General features: G+C 35.2%; 1 protein-coding gene across 4 annotated transcripts in view; it reads right to left on the bottom strand.

The window, feature by feature from the left end:
- The window catches only part of CACNA2D1 (calcium voltage-gated channel auxiliary subunit alpha2delta 1), a 359,850-nt gene that overhangs the window by 68,233 nt on the left and 263,749 nt on the right, over positions 1 to 27,868 (bottom strand). For all 4 annotated transcript variants that reach the window (XM_050986216.1, XM_030237746.2, XM_050986223.1 and 1 more), the window contains exons 11-12: positions 12,771 to 12,929; positions 8,708 to 8,812 (exon numbers count right to left, since the gene is read on the bottom strand). In XM_050986216.1, the coding sequence (XP_050842173.1) occupies positions 8,708 to 8,812; positions 12,771 to 12,929 (264 nt within the window). The remainder of the gene's footprint in view (positions 1 to 8,707; positions 8,813 to 12,770; positions 12,930 to 27,868) is intronic.

The raw sequence follows: 27,868 nt of genomic DNA, 5'->3' as shown, positions 1-27,868 counted from the left end.
CTTATAACACATTCGGTTCTGCATATTAAATTTTATTTTGTACCATGAAAAATATTTGAGAATGTAACTCTGACTTCCTGGAGATATGACAGAGCAGATTTAGGCCTTTTCTTTGAGACTAATCAGGATTCTGAATCCAAGTCTCTTTCTAAGCTGACTGGGGTATTTTTCTACTTACCAGCAGACTCACTCCCTACTTGTTAGATTTTTTTTTTCCACTGCTTTTTTTTTCCACAATAAAGGGTGATCTTCTTTTTTTTTTTTTTTTTTTTCTGGCAAAATGCTTTAGGAAAAGACCTTCTAAGTGACATTTAGTAATTCTTACTCTGGATAGGACTTCTCAAACAGAACTCCTCCATCTCATGTGCTGATGTTCTCTCCTAAATAGCAACCCCTCCTTGCAACACCTGCATCAATCTTTAATACTCTACACTGAAGTTGCACAAGGTTTGTTCTTGCCTGGGTGAAATGTACAGTTCACCTACTTCACTTGCCCTCTGACTTCTCATTTCACATCCCTTTCCTCTGTTATGCTTCCTGCATGTATAAACACATACTTCTTGCTATCTAAATGGATTGTAACTTCATTTTTTGAAATTTTTATTTCCTTCTTAACCTGTCAACTGTTTAGGCTGCTGCATGCACTCAGCTTGTGCCACCACCTGCTTGTTTCAGCTGTTCCCTCATTCTCTGGGCTCCAAAGAGATTCCCAGTCTGTACCTTCTCTCTTGGATCCCAGCTACTATAAACTCTTCATTCTGTCCACTTTTTCCTCCTGTGTATTGGCAAACCTTTCCCAAACTAAAAGACAAATCCTCAAAACCCACCTCTGAGGTGGCCTAAGAAGCATTTAGAAACTAAGATTTCTATCAAGTTTAAGAGTCACTAAATAATACGTAATTATTTTAAAATATTATTCAGTTGTGCAATATGCAATAGAATATTGCATATTCTATTAAGTGGACAAGTTCTGCAGTTTCTTCCCAGAAAGTTTCATTTTTAAACCAATGTTGTAAAGTTAACCTTTGGAAAACCCTAGACTCAGTGATCATATAATGTCAGAATGGGCAATTTTACATAAAAGCATCTCTTAATCTTCATAATCATATTCATGGATTTTTCTTGCAGAATTTTTGGCTTCTCTATCTGCAAAAAACAATTCTTAACTTTTAATTTTTTTTTACTCTTGGTATTTTTAAATGAAGGGGAAATGTGAGCCTTTCTTATGTGTCCCTTAAAGTAAAGTTAAAAATTTCTCTGTCTCAGTTTTCTAGAACTGGCTCATCACAGTCATTTTTTATTTATTCCACATCCCCTAATAAACACCAGAAGCATAGAAAAATTATTTAGAAGTGTAAATATATAAGGTCATACAGTTAAAACTTATAATGTGAAACATAATTGCTGAAGATCTTTTAGCAGGTCAGGAAAATTTCTTATTCTAGAAGATGCCAAGAACAGTTAATTTATATTTGAATTTTAAGGCAGAATTATTTTTAAATTTAGGAGAAAGAAAATACTCTGAGTGAAAGATCAGGAGGGTATTTTTATTACAAGGGAAAGTTTCATCGCAGTAAAAAAGTATAAGAGACCAACTCCAACAAACACAGAGAATTAGCTAGCCTAATGAGTAATGTAGGAAGATAATCTAAAGAATGAAGGATTAAAAGAAAAATGGCAATTCAGGAAGAAGAAAACATTAGGTATACAAGAAAAAACAGTTTAATGTAATGTAGGTTTACAAAGATTTTGAAAGTCAAGAACGGGTACTGAGACTGAAGATGAACTGTAAAAAAAACCCAACAAAACATACAATGTAAAAACCCCAAACATCTGGGGAAAAAAGATTCATAATAAAGCAAAAAACCAAACATGGTTCAATAATATAACAAAATAGTAAGTTATGCTCTATGATATATACATCCAAATGCTGACATGCATTAAAAAAGTAAAATTAAAAAAAAAATATATATATGTGCTCTTGATACCACTTAAGTTTCTCTCACTGTTCAAGAGTGACAATGTGCCTTTATACACAAAAAGGGGTGTAAAGAATAAATAATTAAAATAATCTAAGATACACATTTAATTAATCTGAAAGAAATTAGCTTGTTTAGTTAAAAATACAAAAGCTGGATAGGAAACTTGGATGACAGTTTCAACATAGAAATTGTTTCCCAAAATGGAAGGGATATTATTATAATAAGAATTAGTTGCTCTTATTGAAGAATGTAAAATGAAAAGAAAAAAGAAACCCTAAACCCTCTAAGCCTACTTTGTCTTAAGGAAATCTAGGAAAGCTTTCTAGACAGGTAGCTGTTGAAAGAGAAGAATGTAAACACCTAAGGAAGCTGTGGAACTGGATACTTTAAAGGAGGGGTTACATAAACATCTTTAGGCATGGCCTAGGTATTAAAAGGCTCCTTGCAGAAAGTGCCAGACCTCCAATTCTTGAATTACAGAAGAGCATAATCTAATCACAAGGCATTCCACAGCAACAGTAAATTCCCAGGAATGAATGCACAGTCAATACATGGGTAGGCTGAGGCAGGACAGACCCACTGATGTCTAGCCTCAACCAGCTATGCCATATGTAGTGTTTTGTTTGCATAAATAAGCAAAATGCAGTCTGACTCTCTTGCATTTGTCCCAAAACAAACATAATGTGCTTTCTATATTAACTGAGATTCCATCCCTGTTGCCTTGATTAATCATTTTATGCCATCTGCAGCATCAACCTCAATGTGATGCACTGAATCAATTGCTATTACTACAGTGTTTGGAACTGAAGATCAACAAAAATAGAAGTATCAAATAGCCTCCCCCATGCCAAATTTAAAGGGAACAAGCTGCCAGTTGGGTTTTATGTAACAGCTACACATGACTTTAATAAAACTGATAAGGTTACTTTTCAACAAAGCTATATTAAAACTTTCATTAGTCTTCTGCAGTTCTCAACACCTCCACATGGATTTTTATCTTGCATGGGAGATAAAAATGCCACGTGGCAACCCAGAATCATGCTCATAATGAAACAGCAGCATAAAGAGAAACTCACATCAACAAGGAGATGTGTGTGCAGACACATGCATGAAAAGGTTCTGCAAGCAGACCTTCCTAGACCTTCCCAGACCTTCCCCCAGCCCTGCTGCACATTCTGCTGCACCTCTAAGTCTGCAGTGACCTCACCCTGGTGTCCACACCCAGCACAGCTCAGGGGATGCAATGGCTGAATGGAAAAGTGAAAAAAAGTAGAAAAAAATATAATAGATATTACTTCTTTATTGAAGTCTCCAAGAAAGGCTTGCTGTTGTTTGGTGACGTCTAAAGATAAAGGAGTCAGTGAAAGAAAATGTAGGAAAGATGGGCAGAGTGTTGTAATTCAAGAGCATTGCCAGGGCAATGGACCAGGGTAGCCTAGCAGGTCAGATGAGAAGATGATTGCTGAAAAAACAATGTATAGGTAGTTTTGAAAATGAGTATCTTAAAAATCACTGAACTCAGATTCCTTGCAGGGAAACAGAGCTTCACAACCATCAGGTAATCGTGGTTCAAAATTTAAGTTTATGGGGAAAAAATGTGTGCCTAATATCATAATAATATAGAAAAAATAAATAATAAAAGAGAAAAAAAATCCAGTAATCTCCCCCTCCCCCCAAACAGTTATTGCATGGATTTATAAACTTAAGACTTACATAGATTAGTATTGTGCAGCTTGGCTATTACTAAAGCATATTTGGGTAATGAGTGCCAAAGGAGGGAGACTAAGATGTGGTGTATTGAAATTCATTATTGCAGTGGAATTAATTTATGTTAGGAATCCAGAAACTGGGACTGTAGGTATATTGCAAACCCTTAATTTATAAGTGGAGCTGAGAGGTAAGAAAAAATAAAAGGTAATTTGCATTTAGAAAAAGAGGATTCTTCAGTGAATACTCTAATAACAGTTTCCACTTACTTTGACAGAAAAAGCAATGGATTATGGAATTTTTGAGTACTGACCCAAGTTTCACCCAGAATATTTTAGGTTTACCATTTGTACATATCATGGAAAATACAATAAAGTCAAATTAACAGCTGGGAGGACACATTCTTAAGGCAGAAGTGATTAGGAAAAGGGCTGAGGAGCAAGTTTAACCAGCTAGCTCAAGCTTTGTTCAACTGTTAATTTAATTACTTTGTGTTATATCCCGTGTCACAAGCCTACCACACACTCAGAAATGCCAAACCTGTTGGGGTGCACTCTGACAGCTGTTCAGTTCTATTCAAAGCTGCCCCTGGTGTTGTGAAAGATGCTGTTTCAATTTTAAGCTCTGTAAGTGACCATATAAAGTTACATTTGGTCAGTCTGAGCCCTGATGAGAATTCCACAGCTACCAAAAGTGGAAACGTCAGGGGCTTGTTTGAATGTCCTTTGTAGTCATCTAGAACAATACACATACCACTGCCTAAATTAAAATAATTTGATTTTAGTTTTAAGTTTTATTGATTTGCAGTAACGCACTAATGGATTGAAACAAAAAAAAAAAAAAAAAAAAAAAACAAAAAAACAAAAAAACAAAAAAAAAAAGAAAGTGGTTCCTTCCACTGGTAATGACAGTAGGAGGCTTTTTTTTTTTTTAATGAAAGTTTTTCAAGCTCTCTCTCATAAATATTTCATTCCATCACTCTATTGACATGCTGAATGTGTCCCATTTGGAAGAAGTCAGTGGCAGCTCTCAGCTTCCCAGGAGAGCTCCAGCAAGCTGGAGCCTTCTCCCATGGGATGTCTACCACAGCAGCAATTCTGTGCCCATCACATACAGATATTCTTAATGGAACTGAGCTGTTGGAAAACTTCTGTTCACATCATTTGTTCTCAAATGATACTGTCAGAAAAATCTACAAAAAATGAGGTTGTATTAATTATGGAAGATGATTCTGTGAGAATGGAACATAAGACCCAATTTACAGTTCTGCTCCCACCTGAAGGGTCAGACTAATCAGTTCATCCAACCCACACAAACCTCTGCCATTCTACCAAACTTCAAACAACTAAAAGTGCATGAGGTGTGTTTAAGGTCTTTTCCTACTCACATAAGTTGAGCAATCTTTCCAAACAGATTCCAAGGGGAAAACTTGCCCCAGAGATCTGTGGTTTTCTATTTTCAACCTGGATCCAAAATTCTCACGATAAACGCCTACAGGGCATACATTTCAATTAAATTTCTATTGCTATCTTCAGTGAAGCCATCTGTAGGAGGAGTGCAAATAAAATGAAATTTAGCACCCTCATTCCTGAAATTTAAAGCATGTGTGGTATTTTACACATCTAATGTGAGTGCCCCAAATGTCACCATAAAGGTAAACATGCCAGTTTTTAAATATCAGGCTCAGCATGTAGTTGCAATATGTGACAATAAAATCTGGCTTTATAAAGGGAAAAAGGCATGCAAAGGTGAAACACAACTGTGATTTTCCTCTTCACACAGATAAGTGTTCCTCCCCAAATCTGTGTTACATAAATTTTATAATAACCCTCTTATTCACACTGTAAATTATTTATACAGACAGAAAACTATTTAAAATATATCTGTATGCTATTTCAAACAGATTAAAATTTTGAATTTAAAAGGACTACTTTTCAGCTTCTAGATTCTAGGCTCTCTTTTAGTAGTTTTCAAGTGTTTATTGAATTATTTCCCTTAACTTCAGGGTTGCACCAAGGACCCTGCAAACAAGTGTACTAAATCATGTTACTTGATGGGCTGAAACTCAAGCTTCTTCCATGGCATGGATTTACAAATTAACTGTCATGAAAAAGAAAATACTTATAGAGCTGAAGCAATTTAACATCAGGAAGATGGAAACAAGGATTAAGAGATTTGAAGAAATGCTCTTTTGCTAGTATAAGGAAAAGAAAGCAAGTTTACAACTCAGTGGTGCTAAGTGACTGAATGTGACATAAGAGAATAAAGATTTATCTTTTATATGCCTTATCCAAAACCACAAAGACAAGAGGTCTAATAAATGCAGAGCAGGCAAGAAGATACATATGCTGATACATATTTATACCATGAACTGCTTCTAGTGTAAAACACAGAAAACTTTTTAACACCTTATATTGAATAGTCCCTCTGCAAATGATAAATATCAACAAGGTCTGAAATTCACTGGATATTTATGAACTAATTTATAAAATAACTGCAATAAAGACAACAGAAACTACACCCACATCTCTTTAAAATCTCATCACTTAATATAAGAAAGCAGCCTACTCTGCAATCTGAGAAGGTAACACAATACTTGTGATTATGACTTAGCAAGATTAAAAGTGTATGTGCATTTTTCATGTTGGAATGAGTCCACCAATTATGCTATTCTCTAGTGATAATGAAGTAACATTAAGTTACATACAGAGGCAACAACAAAAGAGCTGTCAAACAAAATGTCATCATTCTGGGATCATGTGTAGCCTTACTAAGGAGAGCATAATCACAAGCATATTTTGTATAAGGATTATTTTAATAATATTAGAATGTTATGAAAGATGTTGGGAGATTTAACTGTGACTTCTGAAAAAGAATTCACTGGTGCAGTCTCATTAGGTGTTCTCCAGCCATAAATTTCCCTTCAACACTACAAGGATTGTAACTGATTGGAAGAGATAAGGGGAAAGCAAATGGTTCTTCAAATTCCACCTGCATAAACTTGGTACTGCAATTCCAATGTCACCTTGGAGAAAACCAGTAAGGACTGATATCTAGCAACCCAGTGCTTCATTAGACAAGGACAAAATGGAAGTTTACTAAGATATGAACTTGTAGGTGCATAGACCATGAACAAGTGTAGAAAACATTCCTTGCATTGCAATGGCAATGCATTAATTGATGTATGATAACATACAGAGACACAGTGAGCATTATTACCATTATTCATTTCCTGTATGCAATGAAACCCCCAAAATTTCTTTCAAAAGAGGTAACAAGAAAGTGACTGTGTATAGTGTTTTATATATAACATTGTACATAAAACCACCCCAACCCTTGGCAGTGAACATTTACAGTATTAAATGATGTAATAAAATCACCATTTAAAATTAGTAAATCCTACATTTCATTTTCTATACTTCACAGAGTAATCAACCATCAGGCATTCTGTGATTAAGATCACAAATCTCAGCCCTCCAAGTCTGTTGTTTCGATTGAATATTTTACTACACTTTCCTCCTAACACAGCAAATAAAATGAAAAAAAAAAGAAATGAATCATTCATCTTCTCCCTTATGGGGGTATTTCCAATAGCTGATGGCTGTTGTTGGAATGTGATAAAAGCTACCACTATCTATCTACTACTCTCCAAATCTGAAGAGGAACCTCTGTGTTTATTTTCAGAGTACAGCCCTGTGCATCACACATGGCTATGACTTCCATTCTCTCTTCTATTTGCCAGTTTAAAAGGTACTTTCAACTCAGACACAGAGATTAACTAAACCCCACCATAGCATTCTGTGGCAAGCACTACTGCAAAACAGCCACAAAATGATTATTCAAGGTCAGTGATTGAATCACTGGGCAAGACACAAATTGAGCACTGCATTTCCAGCTCTACTTTTGAAAGGATTAAGTCAAACATATGAAGATTTCCAAGGAAATCCTTCCACTGCTTTGTGCATGTACATCCATGGCAGCTGTTGAAGCACCTTCATGAATCACATTCTAACTTTTAGCTGCTTTTTTTGAATACAAAACAAAAAGTAACTCACAAAACCCACAGTTGTAGGCACAACCCCAGGCATGGAAAAGGTAAATGCTTAGTTGCAGTGTGAATCCAGCTCATATTCCATTTCTATTTAGAGTGTGATTAATCTTCTAATAATAATAAATAGTAATAGTTTCTAAAATAAAATAGTTTCTAAAATAATAGTTTACTAAATAATAATAATAATAATAGTAATAATAATAATAGTTTCTAAAATAATAGTTTACTAAAATTTAATAGGAAACAACTTTATAAGCTGCTATATTTCATGCACACATTCCTGCATTTTTAAATCTTTAAGTATGCAAAAGCCAGACCAGAAATTTGATTAGATTCAAAAATTAAACCCTAAACCAGCACAGCTAATAATCCAATTTTATCTAAACAAGAAAACTCATCCAGGGATTCTATGTCAAACCCATAATTCTGCTTTAACCACAGATCAAATTTCATCAACAGAAAGCCATCCCACTTCTTGCTAAGACATTCAAAGGTATAATTAGCCTCACTGGGAAAAATGTGGGTTTGTTCCAGCCCAAATCTATTCAAATTCAGATTCTAACATTGAGTTCTCATTTGCCTTTGCCTGGCAAACAATAAAAGCACATAGAAGATATTTGCAGTGAGGAGACAGAGATGCACATATATGTCATATATATCCTGTCATTTAACTACCTATCTTTCTGCTGAATAACTCAGGGATTACACCAATGCAAGAAAATGGTCAATAGAAAGTTGAGTTCTTTATGGTTTACAGTACACTTCTGCATCACTTGAGACCAATGAGTCACAAAGTGTAAAAAATTACATATATTTTATGATTTTTCAAATAAATATTATAGATTGAAAAAGATTTTAGTGTCCTAAAGATCAACAGCAATAAGGTTTTTTAAAGTACTTTATACATTTATGCTGTTATACATTTATACTCTATTTCATACAGTAAATTTTTTCATATATCACTTACTTTTTTATCTTCATTATATTTGTGGAAAATTTCTTGTGCTCTTTCTTCACCACCATCTGTAAACAGCATAATAATCTTATTGCAGTTAGCTCTGGAGACACTGTGCTGTAGGAGATACAAACAGAAGAGTTTTTATATTTCAGGCTACAAAGAATAACAACTGTTATATCTGATGGCTTTTATAGCTACACACTTACTACTTTAACAATGTAATGTCAAAACATAAATATTTTAGAGTTTCATTCAATACCTCCTACTAAACAAAAAATAAAATAAAATAAACCAAAGCCACTTTTCTCTTCCATGATATTTCAATATGAGTCACTTCAGATCTGGCCCAAGAGTGGAATGGGGATTTGGTGGCTCCTGTCACCTCCACAAACACAAGGAGAGCTCTTTGGCTCATCCCCATCACATCAGCCCCACAGTGCTCCTCATCACATGTTCTGCATGACACTTGCACACTGGGGATCTTCTAAATGTTTTTTCTCTTTTCTCATCCTTACATTTTTTCCCTTATCTTTACTTTCCTTGTGGAAACTGGGAAACAATGGAAATGTAATGAATTACTGAATATGTTGGGTTTTTTTTTTCTGTTGGACTCCTATTCACAAAAACTTTCCAGCTCGCTGTGACAGCTTGAATAAAAAATCTCTTAATTTAAGCATCCTACAGGATAGCCACCTTGTACCCTTCAAAATATTTTTGTCATATATCCTTAAATTGAGCTTCATCTTCCAAATCTTTAATTCTTTCCCATTGTTCTTAAAATTATTAATACTCTAAAGTGAATAGCTAATCTTTAGAAAAGCATTTAAGAATAAGGTTTACATAATATATTGTATATATTAGATATACAATATCTAATATATACAATATAATACATATTAGATATGGCCACCTAGAATATTAAAATCTCTCCATCACCTACTTTTCCAATTATGTTGCATCTTAGAGCTGAAAAATGGAGCATGTTCCATTATTTCTGGAGAGCAAGCCTGAAATAGAATTAAGAAGAAGCCCCTCTGACTCCTAATTCATCAAAGTAACTAGTAAAGCCCCTGAGAAAAAGGCAGTGCATTTTGCAAAGAAATAACAACATTGTTCCACAGCCAGATCAATAGAGGTGAGCATGAATTTTGGCTCCTTTTTATTCTCTGAAAGTTAAAGACTCTAGACTAAGCAAATTGCTTATTGCTTTTGCAGCCATTCCTTGCCCTTTGTGCTGCATACAAATGGTACCCTGGTACTCCTGAGTAGCTGGATGTGACTGAGTAAAACCCTTGGAGATCCAGAGAAACAAATCCAGCTTCTTCCACGAGCCTCGGTTTTGCTCTTTGAATTTCCTCTAGAGTCAGGAAGATAAACAGGAGAGCTGTCCTTCCAAAGCCCCCAGTTCCCCCTGCTTTACTCTTTGTGGTTACAAAGGGACTGTCACCAGCCTGGTCAGGTGTGATGATCCCACTCCCCTCTGCCACTTTACATTCTACTCATTGGTCTAATTCCTGCTCAATATTCAGTGAAGAATTACTTCTTTTCTTACTATTACTACTTTCAAATCTAATAATTAGTGAAAAAAAAAAAAAAAAAAAAGAAAAAAATCCAGCCCAAAGAATTTAGCCCAGATTCCCTCACATGTAGCAACATATAAAGGTTGGCTGAAATCAATACCTTCCCTCCAGCCTCATCAGCACACTGTGTTTCAGTTGGGATTAAATAATTTATGACCATTTTTGGCTCATGATATATAACTTGCAAGATACTGCTTTGGGCTGCAATTCTCTCGATATTAAAAAAGTAATAAAAGCAGGGTTGGATACCTCATAAATAAAGAAATTCACCTACATCTAAAGTGATTTAATATATAGACTAAAATAAGATCAGAGAGACAAAGGGGACCAAAACTTGCTCATATTCTGGAACTTTTCTAGGGATTTTGAAAGAAGCAAATGGAAATAAGCTAGGCTTTGCTTCCACTGACTAAAGCAGGACTTTTCTGAGACTCACTTAGCATATGAGTATAAGGAAAAAGCAGTTTTCTCTCATCTCCTCATATTTAGAGAAGGACATGACTTACACTACATTGTTTTTGACACTAAAGACAGTAGTGTCACAGAAAAAATATCCAAGATTTTAGCCCCAAACATTATTGGAAACCTGAACATGAATAAATTCAAATCCTATGATATTACCCCATCCCTGGAACTGTTTAAGGCCAGGCTGAATAGGGCTCTGAGCAGCCTGGCCTAGTGAATGATGCCCCTGTCCATGGCAGGGGTGCTGCAACCAGATGATCTTTAAGGAATTTATAACACATCTTCCTCCCCCCAAACCTCTTTTGGTCTCAAATTGAGATACTGGCTCAGGGAGTGAACCCATTACAGATTGTGAAAATCTGATGCTGTAATTTCATCATTTTTCTGAACAGTTTGCCTTAGCAGTCCAATGAGCCACAGCTGAATGGGAATGTGTTGTCTATACAGGAGCTTCCCCAGGACAAGAAACAGATTCCTAACTATAACCACAAAAGAGTAAGAGAGAAATTGAGCTATGTATTATTTTTGGCTCTCTCTTCTATTTGATACAGACCTTATTTTTTTTTTTTTCCCAAACAGGGAAGCAAGACATGATTTATTTTATACTGCATCTAAAATTGCTTCTGTTTTAAACAAGTTTCACATCTTTAAAATTAACCCTGTAAGTGGCAGGTTACAATTATGTTTTGTGACATGACAGTTCAGGAATGTATTTTTCACTAATTTGTCTTTAAGAAACCATAGATATTACAGTATGAGGGAAAAAAATCCTCCTGAACTGCTGAAGCTGAAGTATTATGATTTTCAAAGAAGCACCTTAATGTAACAATAATAATATTAAAAAGCTGGATAAAACTTATGGAATCCAGATTGTTGTTAGTCACATGAATTATTACGCTGCAAAAACTTGAGTGTCTATTTCCATTTAAAAACACATCAAAAAGCAATTTTTTCATGGTACCAAGCATTAACTTGGTATACTGGAAAATTGTTTGAAATAATTGTCATTCAGAAACAGTACCCACAAAATTATTTTGAAAATTTGAGAAATACTTGATTTATTTGGACCTTAAAGCAATTGGACTATTTAAATGCATAAATATACAACTGGAAACTATCCCAAAACATATTTTTTTATTATTTATTTAAACCTGTATTATACCACCATATTATATTGTCTTGTCACCAGAGCCTTGGCCTGACCCCATCACCAGCCCTTTACTCTTCCTGCTAAGCAGATTTGAAGAGGATGAGTATATATCCATAAACTTCTGCAATCCACAAAGGTTTAAGATATAATATGCCTCCTTCAGGAAGGTGAGAAGCAGAACTATTTATTTAAACTACATGATCCATTTAAAATTTACTACATTTGCTATAAATGGGAAACACTGCTATTCAAACAGCTTGTGGCTGGTTAGGAAGTGCAGTGTATTTAGAAAATGGAAACAATGCATTTAAGTTCTGAGGAAATTATTATTTTTATACATGAGAAAGAGAAGAGAATTAAATAGTCTCAGTGAGTGAACACCATGCTTTAGGCATCATCAGGTGCCTAGTATTCCTCTATTAAGTAATTAATTTCCCCCCCCATCTTGCTCAAATCATGGTAAGGTATTTTTGACTTCTAATAAGTTTGAAATTGTAAGTTAACTAAGCATTGCTAGGAGATGCTGTGGTAAAATTGAAATAATAACACAGTAACACAGATCTTTCCATTTTAAAATTAACTGCAAGTCAAGCACTACCACAAGTATGTGTCAACTGTGAATCACATGCTAAATGAAAAACCAGCTGAATGAATGAAGTAAAACTGTACAACAGATTGAAACAAAATTAATTCCAAAGTCTTAGCAACCTGCTGGGAAACCTGCAGTGAAAAAAAACATTGCTGGGATAAATTTACTTGCTAAATATAGGTTTGCACTTCTACCACTCAGTTACACAATGAAGGAGCATGCAGTGGCCTGCTGAACATTCCAGTTTTCCTTCACTTGACAGCAGAGAGATCTTACTGAAATACTTACATTCAGCAGCTGTTCAAAAGCATAGCTAAAGCCTTTCTTGTAATCTGTAATTCCTTTAGCAGAGATTTTATAGACAGCTTCTTTCAGTTTCTTCTTGTTCCTCACATTAGCTTGGACAAGATGATTAAAGCAACTGACATTCTGAGCATTATTATTAAACTGCAAAATAAAGAGAAATAGTATTAAAGACAGTTAATTTTCTTTGCTGTGTAATGTAGCAGTAAAGATTTATGTTTTCTGGATCTTTGTGAGATGAAGAATGTCAAACCTAGATTTTCATTTTCACTACACTGAGAGCAACCAGTAGTGACTGGGGAATCCAAAATGAATCTAAATATTTTAAAAAACAAGTATTTGATGCTTCACTCTGTGGTAAACCAAAAAATCTACTATAGTTGAAAAAGTCACACAAATTTTGCTTCAAGTTTATATAAAGAAATAAAACTTAGAAATGCAGACTTGTGGAAATTAGGAAAAAAAAACATAGAAAAGATATATTTTACCTTTTTTAATGCCCTGAAAAATATTGGTTGAGTTATCAGGTGACTTCCATATTGCATGAGTTAGTTTAGTGTTTTTAAATGTAACTTAGAGATCAAACTCAATTGGTATATATAAATTATGGAAAACAAAATACACTCTTGGAAGCACAGGAGAGTACAGCTGCAAACATCAGAATACTGATGATAGCAATGGAAAATTGTGTCTTGAGAAAACACATACTTCTACTGTCTTACTCACATATCCATAAAGACTACTCCCTGAAAAGTGATTTATATGATATTCTGCCATTATGTAAAAACAGACACAGAAATTTAGGTGCAAAATGTTGTCTGCACAAATGGAAATCAGTTTAAGGATGCTTTTAAATTTGTCTCTGTATCAATATACATATATTCATGTATACTAAAATACAGACCTCACAATTTACATTTCAACTGAAAGCAGATTATTATGCCTCTTCCTGATTATGGATGTTCTGTGAAAGTAAACATAAATGTAATTTTATGCTGTCAACCTGGTGCAAAGCCTTAAAATAACTAAAAAATCAAGCCTCCTTGGCTTAAATCTAGCTACTGCTAGCTAGTTCAATAGTGTTCTGTAGATAAAAGGTAAAAAGGTCAGAGGTTTCAACAAATGCTCAACTACTTACACATCTAAAATAAATCACTGATTACCAGGCACAAAGTACAGAGAGAGAGAAGTGCTTTCAGCAGCAAATACCAACCTGCAACTGCACAACACTTCCAACAAACAAAACTTAAAAGGATAAAAGAGTTGATAATATTGAACCATTTTTAATAATGCCTAGTATTTCAATTCATGTGATTAAGGGGTATGAACATTAAGAACTGTATGTTCTTAGTGTATTCTCTATTGCCCAAAAATGAATGTTTTTGGGACCAAAACCACCCAGCCTGTTTTGCTTAAGCAAAACCATGAGATGATCACACAATTGTAACCAGTTCACTCTGATACAAAACTCTGACACATTCGATGGTGCTTCCAAAAAAAGTTTCTTATAGAAGTAACCAGTAAATCACCTAATGATTATTGGAAACATAAACCATGTGGAAATGAAAACAGTCATTGTGCTGTGGAATTATTTCAGTTTGCCTCAACCTAAATTTATAGCCATGATGGGAAAATTACAGACATAAAGTAATTTTATAATGACAAGGTCTGAAAACCAATTCAAATTGTGAGTTGGGGTAAAAGTACACAAATTGTATCTGGAAAGTAAAAAAAAAAAAAAAATGCCCATAACCTAACAGGCAGCTCTGCCTTACTAATGTCAATTTCATCTGAAAAAATATTATGAAAACACTCCTTTGCTTCACTAGTGATATTATATTGAAATTGTTTATTGACTTAATGTAAAAGAAATCATAAGTTCAATCCTATGGCCTTTACATGCCTTGTCTTGGCTATAGAAAACAGCAGTTTAGATATTTAAGAGAGAATTTAGTGACAAGAGAAAATTTCTCCCTGGAATCCCACTAACATTAAACTGCCAATCTAAGTCACTTGCTAGGAGTCCTGCAAATACATCAGGATAATTATTTCTAAGGAGGTCAGGACGTTTCCAGCACATGGATTGGTAATTATGGCTATAGAAATGGTTTTTAAAATATTTTAAGGAATACTGGTTTCAAACTGTGCAGACAGCTGACAAGGAAACTGCTGCACTGCACTTACACACATTAAATGCATTGCATTGTGCTCACACACTCTGCAATATGAACAAAGGGTCAAAACAAAGCATCTGCATCTGTAGATGCACAAATGCTGATGTGAAATGAAGGAGAGAAATGACACATTTTTAGCACGGAGAGTTACATCAACCAAAGTCTGCAAATGCTCTAATTTAATTAAGCAAATGTATGAGCCAGCTGTTTGCAGAGAGATCAGTCAACATTAATGTTAATGCCAGTCAGAAAGGCAGATGAGCAGAGTTTGTGATTCGATGAAGGAATCACTAGATGGAACAGCAATCCTCCAGAATGAACATTCCCCTGTTTGCCAGGAGATGAAGGCAAAGTTCAGATCTGACTGATGAAATGCTGATGAAGAGGGAAAGAAAATTCAGGGGTGAATGTAATTAATCTGAACTCCAGGAAAGTATTGAAGTAATGGAAGGATTTCCGCTGTAAACCAGAACATCCTTAAAATGGAGTTTCCACATGTGCCAAACACCAGGACCATTCAAAACTTAAGAATTAGCCAAACTGAGCCAGCTTTTAGTTATGCTCATATGAAACATAATAACAATAGTGGCACTATTTTTTTTTGCATATTAAGATGCATAAAAATGTACACATCTTAATTTACAAGCCAAAAAAGCTGCTGTAAGCCTTTACTGATTACTGGACATTGTCTGACCCCTAAGTACCAAAATAATGCTTATTTCAGTTCACAAGTGTTCTTGAAAACACAATCAGCTGAAGAAAGACCATGTAAGCTCTCAATATCTAGATGCTGTTTCAAAAAGTCCACGTTCTTACAAAATCAAATCCTATCAAAAGTGTAAAATTTAGGTAATTACAACCCATACTTTATTGAACAAAGTACTCTCAGTGTACCTATGTGAAAAATGCCAATTGGGTATTTATCAGCCTGGCATTCCCCCTAATTATTGCAGTAAATATAAACATATGCAACAAAAGTGCTATTGGAAAAAAGGAAATAAATGGATTTTTTTTATGATGCCGTGGGCTCAGTGATTCATTTACAAAACAAAATATGACATTTAGAGGCAAACCATTCAATTGTTCAAATGTAAAGCCACCCTATAGAGTCTGTCACCACCAATAACAGCTTCTATTTTTTCAAGTATATGAAAAGCTTTTTCCTTATCTAAGCTAAAATAAGAGAGGCTTGCAGCAAAACAGTTGTAAATCATGGAAAACAGGATAACCTTGAGCTTTCTAATTTAAAGCTTTATGAAGTATTAATATGATTAAATCTGTCTTGTAATTATACCTGCAAGGTATAGGATTTAGATGCAGTTTCCACTGGACTATTTCTCACTACCCAATTTATTTATATCCTATTGCGTTCTCCACCTCTGGGATGTCCCAGAAAAATTGTCTGTTCTGAGGAAATCGAGACCTTCTCCTCACAGGTTTGGGCAGGAATAACTAAGCCTGCTACTGGGGCATAAAAAGTCTCAAGAGAACCCAACCTCATTGACCTCAGACCACCAGTGCAGTCTTTGGCCATATATGGGGCAGCTCAATAACCTGAAAGACAAGAAAACCAACATAAAAACCAACATGAAAAATCAACCATCAACTTTACATGAAAGTCCAAAGGAAGGGCTTTGAGCCTAATGCCACTTGAACTTTGTCATTCTGGAGAAAGTCTGACACAGAAATACTAATCTGACAGCCCTATGAGGGCTTTATCTTCTGATTCAGAAAAGAATCAGCTTGTGAAAACCAAGTGAAAAAACCTGAAAAATTATACAGAAGTGCAGCAAAAGATTTCAATGCCTGAGACCTTTCCCCTTCCTTGGGTAGTTCCACTGAGCTGTGGGCTCCTCCAGCCACATGGACCTCTGCAATCCAAGTGCCCCAAGAGCTGAACTTACAGAAGATAGGAGATTGTAATTCTGAAAACCTCTTCTAATTCCAGAATGCATTGCTAAAAGCCTCCTCTTTTCTACAATCTCAACCTGGAAATCCTTCTAATAATATTATTAAAATTGCTACCACAACACGAGGTTATTAGGGAATTCAAGGGAATTAAAACAGAAATATTGATTTATTTCCTATATCTGTTCCACTTGATGGATATGCAGATCAAAGAATGAATAACAAGACCCTACAGACTGGTGTTTTCATTAAGAGGGCAGCACAAGGCAAAAGAAGGGGGGGTGAAAAGAAACCAACAACCCTGGAGAAAGCATCAGAAATTAAGAAAGAAAGTATCAGAATTTCTCATGAACTCTGTAATTCAGTTTGAAAATAACAAAATCTTCTGTAAAGCATCTCATTACTGCAAAATGCAAAACCAAACGCCAATAAATCTCAATCGGAACAAAAAGTTTTCAAGTTTTAGTCACTAGATGGCACTAAAACAAAAGGAGTTGAATTGGTCTTATCAGTACCGTGAAATGTGGAATTTTACGTTTTTGGGTATAGGACATTGCTGTTTTCTGTAACTAGCACAAAAATTTCATTTCAACTAAAACAATAAAAATACTCATGTCCTAAATGATTGAAAAATCACAAATATTAAAATCTAAACTTCCTCCTTAAAGGAAAATTTCCACATCTTGAACACAAGAGGTCCCAACTCTAGGAGGATGAAAATCATGGAAAAGCTGTAAACCAGCCTACTTTCTAAATGTTCTTCTGTGCCTCCAAAATCTGAAGAAGTGATACCATAAACTATGTAGTACCAGGTCTTTGTAAAACTTCAGATTTTCCCAATTATCATTACCTGCTGCCTCCCTTTTCTGTCAGTTTGTTTACTGACATCTATTGATTTAACATACCATGTTTAATCAGAATCTCCTGGAATTGCATTGTAAGTAATTAATAAAACAAACAAAAAACCCCCAAACAAACAAACAAACAAAAAACCCCCGCAAAAACACACACACACTAAAAAAAAAAAAAAAACCAACAAACCAAGCCCCAAAAATCAACCAACCAAACAACCCAAACCCAAAACTAAAGCAAACAAAAATAACATAAACCAAACAAAAAACCCCAAAACCCAAAAACCAACAAAACCCTAGGAAGATCTCCCTTTTCAACAATTTCTGACATGAAATGAGAACCTGACTTAAACTACATGAAATTGGTGCATTTTTAAATATTCATAAATGTTTATCCTTTATAGAAAATAATAAAAACTTGAACCAGGCAGTAATTTCTACAGGTAAACTCGCTATAGAAATAAAATAAATTTTGAAATACTAAAATCCTAATTGATTAATAAGTCAATAACATCATTCCAGGAAAACTGAAAGTTGAGGAAAATATACTGACTTTGCTAAAGACTTATTCATACTACTGCTGTTGACTTTCAATCTGCTGAGGTTTGTTGTTATGCTACTTCTACCTCGTGGCTAAACCAGCTTGGTGACCCAGTTGTATCCATTTGTATTAAATGAGCAACAGTGAAATAGATCTGATTTCACCAGGCTTTCCTTTTGTAGCTAAATCCGGCTTTGTCATTTTCTTTCCCTTTTTTTTTTTGTTTCTTTTTTTTTTCCCTGCTGCTTTAGGCTTGGTAATAGGATTTCAGGGTTAATCCCAAGAATAACTGAATCTTGAATAAGGCCAGTTAAAATCTGTATTTGAGCAATGGGAAGACATTATAAATATTTATCAGAGCCCATTTAGAGAATAGTATGAAGGCAATTTGCCAAGTTTTATTCCCATGTAAATTCTCAGTACACCAAAAATCTGAGGTAGTTCAAGCAATAATGGTTCGTAATTTGACATGAGAGAAAATAGTATGTGATGTCAAAGTTCACCATTCATATCTTGCTATAGAATAACTTATTTCTTTTATTCTATGACTTATGTACAGACAGTCTTCAGTACAATCCTACAGATACATGGTAGAGAATATATAAGAAACTTATTCAAGTACTGAGAAGCCACCTGCATTTCTTAAATTGTATTTCAAGTATCAATTAAACAATATTAGGATTATATGCCAATTTGCACTACTGGCATTCCCTGAGATTTAAAATGTATCATATTTCTTTTCACTGTTAAATGTGTACCTGCTCATCATACACCAGAATTAGCAGAATTCCATAACAATAAAACTGTTAGATCAATAAAAAGCTATTGAAAAATTATTGCAGAATAACATAGGATAAATACTAGGGAAAAGACCAAAGTGTGCCAAATACAAGGCCAAAGTGTGCTCTCAGTCAGCTTTTTTAACCTTTATAACCAATATTGTTATCTGCAAATAAATCAGTGCAAAGCTCCCACTAAGTACCCCATGATTAATGTTCAGACCATAAAGTGTGATGCTGCACTGCCAATCTCAGCTACAGCACAGAACATCAGTGCAGGCTCTAAGATGAATTTGCTTAGCAAGATGAAATTTATGGTCTTTTTATGCTGCTGTGGCTACGTTAGCATGTATTATTTACCTGAAATCATGTGTTTCTGACTTCTACTGAAACATTCAGTACTGTAAACCTCATCATCTCCCAGGGAAAGCTGGCTGATCTAAAGTACAGCACTGCTGTAGTGCTGCAGCCCTGCAGCCTCCCCTCCATGGCACTGCTCCCCAGATCCTCTGGGGAAGAGAGCTGTAACAGGAAGAAACTTCCTAGAAAATTATTCTGTAGACATTTTCTTGTTATCAATTGACAGGGACAATCTTTATTCAGTCAAATTGAAGTTGTTTCAAACATGAAGCACCCTTGCTAAAAAGATGAATCATGAGAATACATCAATCTGGAAGGGATCCATAGGATCATCCAGCCTAACTCCCTGCTCCATGCAGGACTACCAAACACTAAACCACAGGACTAAGAGCATTGTCCAAACACTCCTTGAACTCTGACAGGCTTGGAGTAATGACCAGCTCCCAGGGAGCCTGTTCCAGTGCCAGACCACCCTCTGGAAAAACCTTTTCCCAATGTCCACACTGAACTTCCCTGACATTCCTCATGTCCCCTCACTGGCCATCAGAGAGAAAGTTTTAAATATTGAATTGTTATCTATAGATTATCCTGATATGTGAGGGTACTCCTCAGGGTATGAAGATGAATGTTTAACTGGTGCAAAAGTTACAAGACAGATACATATTTTAGCATTTTAGCATCAGCTCACGGGGCAGAGGGACAGCAGGGGGCTGCAGGATCACCTCTGCATTCTCACATCCTGACTGCCATGTGCCTGCTCCCCTTCCAGGGCAGAGCCCTGGGCCTGGCTGGGCAGGTGCCTGGATTTCCAGAGCAGTGAGGAGCAGCACAGTGCTGACATGGGAGATGCTGCTAAGGCAGGAAGTGAGAGACAGGAGGGAAAAGTGTGAGGCTTGGAAGCAGGAGACTTGAGAACCCAATCAGTATTTCATTCATGCTTTGCCAAAGTTTGGAAATCCCTTAGATTAACTCCAAACTAAGACACTGCCACACATAATTATTACCTAACAAACAGATGGCTGTTATAGGAAGTATGTTTTTAAAAGGTGGATCACAGAACAAATAGTCTCCACTTTGTCTCAAAACTTCAGGACAGCCTGCATTTTCTCCTTTCTTCACTAACATGGTGAGTCATCTTTCTCCGGAAGAATCATTAAAACCAGCCCAGCCCCTTCTGAACTGGTAAGGAATGAGTTTATTCAAGAAGCCATTCTCCCATACAAATTTTTGATGATATTGTCACAGTGCTTCCTGATAATAGTCTTCTAGTTGGAAAGCTGACTCAGAAATGCATTTTTGGTCCAGCATCTGACATGCCATAAAACATCCCAAGATCAATGGTATGTCTGACAAAGCAGGGGCCTCTTTAGTAAGATTTGTGGTTGGCTCAAAATTAAGAACTAGAAGGAGCCAACAGATTTATTTGCCAGTGGAACCATAAGGTAGAGTTATCAAATAATTTTATATACCACTAAACTACACATTTTAAATACTACTTTTTATATACTACTCATTTCAAATACTACTAATAGAGAGTTCAGATTTATTCTGGAAACCACAGACCCCCATGCCATGTGTTGTTAGAAGTCTGACTCCCTGACATTTGACAGCTGTAAGAGGAGACAATAAAAATGTGTATTGATGCCCAAAGCAATACCTCAAACTAGGAATGGAGGTGACTTTTCTAGTCATCTGGAGCTGTCAGCTATATGGTACAGTAATAAATGTACAGTTCCCAGCAACATTCCTGCTCCTGACATCCTAATGTAGAATTTGAGCTTCTAATTTCCACTCCCTTTGGCTCTTCATGAACTCAAGCACACTATTCCCTAAAAAAACGCTTTGTGACAGATACAAAATGAAACAGATCTTGTTTTTAAATTTGTACTATTCCTTTTCTGAATCTTTCCATGTCTTTTACCCATCTTATACCCATATCTTATACCCATTTTGAACATTTTCCTTCCACAGCAAGCTAAAGTTACAGTTAACACTATAAATTGCATTTCAGGTTTGCACAGGGTTTAGTATGGAATATTTAAGATAAGAAGCCTTAAATAGAATAAGGAGATGGATTTAGTTGGTTTGGAGATGAAAAAGTTGTGTAAAACAGAGGTGCTGGTCCTAGAGGTCTCTAATAGTGACACTTGTATGTGTGCTCACATCAATGTTTTACATTTGCTTGTGTTACCTGTGGGGATGGCCTGATTTACATATAGATATACAGATATATGTGTGTGTGTGTGCCATGTAGACATATATAAATGTTCTGTATGTATGTGTATATACATGTGCTCCATGTATATTGGGCCAGTTAGGAAGTCATTTGGTAGGATACATGGCACAGAGCTGCAGCAGCCTCAGCTCCCTTGGGGTGTTGAATCTGGCATGATATGCTTCCCCTAGCAAGTAAAATAATAGATGAATAAACAAATAAATTCCAGAATTTAGATGGCTTGGTTATTATTTTTGTAATTCTAAAAGAAAAAAATAGCTTCTAAAGGTTTGTCAAGTTTATTTGTAGCTATGTAAGGCTTAGTTTAAATGAGGAATTAAGAGGAAAATGGTTGAAACAGATTCTTTCTTTCTAAATTCTATAGCAATATATCAGGTATGTCCAGATGGTCTTTGAATAAAAACATGAGTAACTTCTGTGTGGGATCTGTAGTGCTACAAAGGCTCAGTAGCTTGTGCACAGTTCAGAGGTGAATGTGGCAACTTGGCTTCTGGAGATGGTCCTGGTCTGAGCTGTAATTCTCAGAGAGAAAAGAACTGACATGATTTTTATGTTATATTGGTTTTTAAACATTGACATTATTATTTTAAACCAGATATTCCAGAAGAAATGCAACAAGTACCACAAGGAATATTATCACTGGGATGGAAAAGTAGCCCTTCATTTTCACCTCTCTGCCATAGACCAGTCTGGTTTGTCTGCTGTATGTGAGTATTTGCCACTTGGTCTTATTGCACAGACAATATTCTAGGGCTTGTTGAAATGAAACTAACAAGAAATTTTTACTTACACTAAGGATAAGAGAAAGCTTAACTACTGAGCTTGTCTTTTGCTAGATAGACATGGAAAAACTGTTAAGTAGACAGAGAAAAAAAAAGGAATTGGTATGTGTTCCCTGTTTGCAATAATGAAAGCTTTGCAATATTTACTATTTTGGTATTTGTACCAAACAAGGGTCATTAAGTACTTGCCAGTCCACTCATAACAAGGGTAGATGATGAACAACTACTTGGGACAAACATTTAAGTTTGCAGGACAAAACAAAGAAACAAAAAAAGAAAAACAACCAACCAAAATCTTTACATAGTCTTGATTTGAGGCTAAAAGGGGCAATGAGACACTCCAATGTATCCTCTTGAATACTGTCTCACCAGCCACCTACCACGGGTCATTAACATTCCCTTGGTTCTTCAATAAACCATAACAAAGACATTTAGTGGTAGATGTTTGCTTAAAGTGCATCTTCCAGAAAGGCTTTAAATATTAATATGAAGACAACAAGAATCTCTCCTTGGAATTTTAAAGGCATTTTAACTGGTTATATGCCATTCAAATTTATCTGGCTTAAACAAGTGCTTTTTGAAGTGTTTTTACCTGACAGGTTTGAAAACCTATGGATAAAAGAGTTTCCCCAGCAACAGCACTCCTCATCTGTGATGACATCAGACATTCCATTATTTAGTTCTGTACCCTAGAACAACCAAAAAAAAGCTCAAATTTGAGAGCATGCCTCAAACTCAGCTTATCAGATGATGCACTCAGGTGTGTGAGAAGAGGCTTTCCAGAGCCAAGCAATCACCTGTAAAACACTTTCAGTCCTCAGAGAAGAAACCTGCAATATTTTTCACAATATCTGAGCCAATCATTTTTGTAATAAATTACTGATATGTTCCACATATGTGTAACAGCATCCAGCCACAACAAAGGAGTCATACAGTAAAAATCTGAGTTCAAACATTTATAATTTGCCTTCCAGGAGAGAAAGTGAGCCATCAACCCATTCACTATTCAGATAAAAAGTTGTCTCCAGCCATGTCACTGAAGCTGTACAAGCATTTCTATGTCATCATGTTGGATAAAGACTGCAAGAAGATCGAGTCCTAGTGATCCCTCACTTTCTCTTTTTCTTCAAAAAAAACTGTGTAATTTGCTTTCCTGAGGATCAGGGTCCCACTGTATCCAATCTCATTTCAAAAAAGTCTGCTAATATAATATTCCCTCTACCCTAATCTTCCTCTCAACTCCAGCCCTCTCAACTTTCCCCCTGAAAGACTTCTAGCAGATTTGATTTCACTGACTCCTTTCTTGACTTTCCTTTTAGACAGAAGGTAAAAAAAAAATAATTCTACAAGAAGTTAAATATTCCATGACGCTGTTTATACTACTGTAATTCCTGCTGCTAAAAATAAATCTTTCCAACTTCTTAATAATCCCTTGCTTTTCATAATTTCCAAATTTTCTCCAATTTCATTTGCAGAATACTCACCTTCATTACATTTGCTAGACCTGTCCTGCAGATATATTTCCCCTACATTTATTTCCATAGATACATAGCCTTTCCCTTCCTGTAATTATTAGCAAGGTAGAAATTCAATACTAGATTTTGATCATAACTTCTCTAAGCTTTTTTAATCCTGCACCTACAGTGCTTCTTAAATATATCTGTATGAAAAAAACACCTTTAATTCACTTGCTGCTTGAAAATGGAAGATGAAGGATAATGACCTACCATTAAGGAATGCTAATGATTTTCCATTAAGGAACATTGCTCCCAAAATGTGTTTATCTGCAGCTATCATTGCTCCCCTTTTCTTGAAAATGAAACATTCAATTTAAGAGAAACTGAAAGGTCAGCTAGATGGGTTGCTGTTAAGAGAATCAGTGTCATGGTTTGAGAGGAAGTCAGGTTTTTGGGATGCTGTGGTCAAACCAATAGGTGCTCAGATTCGAATCTCAAATCATGACAATCAGGAAGCTCAACACTTAGACATGAACTTGCCTTTCTACCACTTTTCAGTGACTAGTAAAAAACACCAAACAATGTCCCCCGACCAAAAAAAAATAGAATTACTTGTATCTGTTTGTTGCCTCACACAGCTATGATGTTGAGGAGCCTGCACAATTAATTGCAGCTACTGTGATTCATTACCTGGAATGCTTCAGGATTAAATCACTAAGAGAGGCTCTTATGCAGACATATTATAATTCTGATTGTCTATCTAGTTTTTTATTTGTCTAATAATGAAAAATGGCAGGCATCTTCAAAATTTCTCCTTAGTATTGTCCATTAAGGAATATGAGAAATTTAGAACCAAAGTACATTGGCAGAAACCTTCATAAAGGAGTCCTTCTCATTTCCTCTAGATCCACCAACAGAAATACTTCAGTTCCACTGATACCATGATCATGTTTAATTTCTCCCTCAAGTAGTGATGTTGTTTGGAAACACTAAGCAGCACTGAACTTTTCTGGTTCAAAAGTCAAAAAGAGTGCAAAAATCTGTCATACCATCCAGGTATGTAATTTAATTTCAGGCCCACAAAAAACATTACTTTGAAATTATAAAAGAAACAAAGTTTAATTTATTTTAAAATAAAACTCTTCAAGTTTTTGCCAACCAAACAGAGGTATACTCCTACAAACCTAAAGTTTCTAGCAAAGAGATTATAAGCATGACATGATATCTGCCTCTGGAATCTACCATCCTCCTCCCTCCAGTAGGACTTCAGGCTAAGGTTTCCACCCACGACATGTTATTTAATTTTTAAAATAAACTTAAGAAAGTAGTTCCCAGAAGGAAAGAATAACTGCCTGTATTTAAGATAATATAGGTGCAATATGAACTGCAGAATGCAGTTCATGTAGCAGAAGGGGAAAGGAGCCCTTTGATATATTGAAAAGATATTTAAAATCTTTATTTTCTCTCTGTTAGCATATTTAAACATTTTAATTAGGAAGGCATAAAGATTTTACCAGGTTAGGAGTAAGAGAGACAAAGTAAACACATTTGCAAACACTGACCTGTGGAATTCCATGAAAAACTGCTATTAAAAATCAGTGGGAAGAGAGGTGCATCATCCACAGATTGTTTTTTATCCCCAACAATGATATCATAGGCTGGGTGCACAGTTTTTTCTTTGAAATCAACTTATGTAGAAATAACCTTCCCTCTGAGTTTACCCAATGTGCAGAACTGCACAAAAGCAGGAGATGAGCTTTCAGTTTTCCCAGAATATGATTCTGTTCTATCTCATATGCTCTTGACATTTAATTTCCAGTTCCTAAGCAGTAAATACTAGTTTGGATTTTCACAAAGGCTATATGAATTACAAAAGTACAGCAGCTCCTGACCTTTAACACATCTGTTGCTGTAAGGGAGGTTTCTCCTTTGTGTGGTTTTCTGCACCTCTGCAGATTTGAAATACATTTCTCCTGCCCACTAGCCAGAATCACAAACAAATTACACTCTCTGTGTCAACATCTGAAACCAAGTCACTAAATCACGACGTGCTGGGATGGAATTGCTGCCCCCATCATCTCCAGCTCGCTGCTATCAAAGCCTCTAACCGGATTAGTGGGAAAACAGCTGTATTACTCATACATTTAAGCCCTTGCAAACAGCAGGTTTTCTCCCTGCAACAAAGCACAGCACTTCAGATAAGGAACATGCAAATCCCAAAGGAAAACATGATATATTAACCCCTGGCTATCTTTTTACAACTTAGCAGTTCATTCAACCTTTCTTTCCCTGGAAATAAATGCGAGAATGTCACCGTGATATTTTATGAAAAATCCCTTTGCCAGGATTTCTTCTCTTGGGAAGATGAGAAGCTTCAGCTTCTCCATATTTTGCTGCTCTGGAATGTGAGTTGCAGAATTGTTTACCCAGCATGTGAATTGTTTTATTTCATGACAAATCACAGTCACCTGTGTCAGACTCTCTGAGTCTGTCATGGGTTTTTATTATCAATCTTATTTAGCCTTCTGTCTGTATCCTTTCTCTTTCTATGGTATAGTTTTAGTATATAATATAATATCATATATAATATAATATAATATAATATAATATAATATAATATAATATAATATAATATAATATAATATAATCTAATATATATAATATAATATAATATAATATAATATAATATAATATAATATAATATAATATAATATCATATAATATAATATAATATAATTATTATAATATAATTAATATAATTATTATAATATAATAATGTTACCATTTAATATCAAAGATATTATTAAAAAAAAAAAGAATCAGCCTTCTGAAAACCCAGAGTCACATTCTAATCTCTCACCTCATCCTGGGGACCTCACAACACCATAAAGGAACTACATTTATTCAGTAGAACTAATGTTTTTAGCCCATCTACTTTTAAGCTTTTTTTCCCTAGGATTTCCTCATATCCAAGGCACAGTTTGTTAAATCATCCTGTCATTTTTAAGAAGTGATTGACATGAGCTCAAATCCATGTCTTTCAGTTGTGGGCATGAATCATCATGCATATGGGCTTTGTGGGACAACATCTTGGCAGAGGTTAGCAGTCAAACAGCTCTCTAGTTAACTCAAAACCCCAGACCAAAGACTCCATGGTTATTAAAGCTAACAAGCCATAAAACAACTGTCACATTTTAGGCCAAAAGATCCATGAGGGAAAGAAAAATTGTGGATAACTTCTAGTTAGTGTTAGTGTTCATGTATCCACATGCTAATGCTGTATTAACATTTTCACCTAGCTTTTTGGACTTTTTGATTAGCCTATCATGTCTAATACTGGGATGCTTCAGGAGGAAATGTTCTTAAGCAAAGACATACAACATATTGAATAATTTTTCAAAAAATATTGAATAAATCTGCATTTATGTCACCTAGAACAAAATGTTTAAGTTGTTTTTTTTTTTTCCTGTTGAGTTTACTAAGAAAGCCCTAGAGTTGGATTTTAGATAGACCTACTCCATTATGGAATATTTTGTGACTCAAGAAGATAGAATCATAGAATTGTTTATGTTGAAAAAGACTTGAAAGATTATCTAGTCCAACTATTAAACTGATTCTGCCACATCCTTAAAAAACAAAAGAAATGTTTAAAAAAGCAATCTACAAAGACCAAACTTCTGGGTTCACTTCTCTCACATATAGAATGCCTTATAGTAGTACAACCATTTGTTTCCTATCTATAGCTTATTATTTCCTGTCTATTAGAGAAATAAAATATATATATGTTGTAACTCCTCCACCACAATTCCCTTCATAAATCATCTGAATACATGAAAACATAGGTAATATCAAAGTAATTAAAATACTGAAAAGTTTTAATAAAGAAAATTTTAAATTATAAGGGAACAACATTTAAAAAGCACTTTATGAAAGATTTAGAGATGCCATGTTCTATTATGCACGTTTCTGTGATTGCTGCCCTCCAGTGATGATGA

Source organism: Serinus canaria, chromosome 1A, assembly GCF_022539315.1.
Source record: "Serinus canaria isolate serCan28SL12 chromosome 1A, serCan2020, whole genome shotgun sequence".
NCBI classification, from domain to species: domain Eukaryota; kingdom Metazoa; phylum Chordata; class Aves; order Passeriformes; family Fringillidae; genus Serinus; species Serinus canaria.
This window is presented reverse-complemented; position numbering and strand designations above follow the sequence as displayed.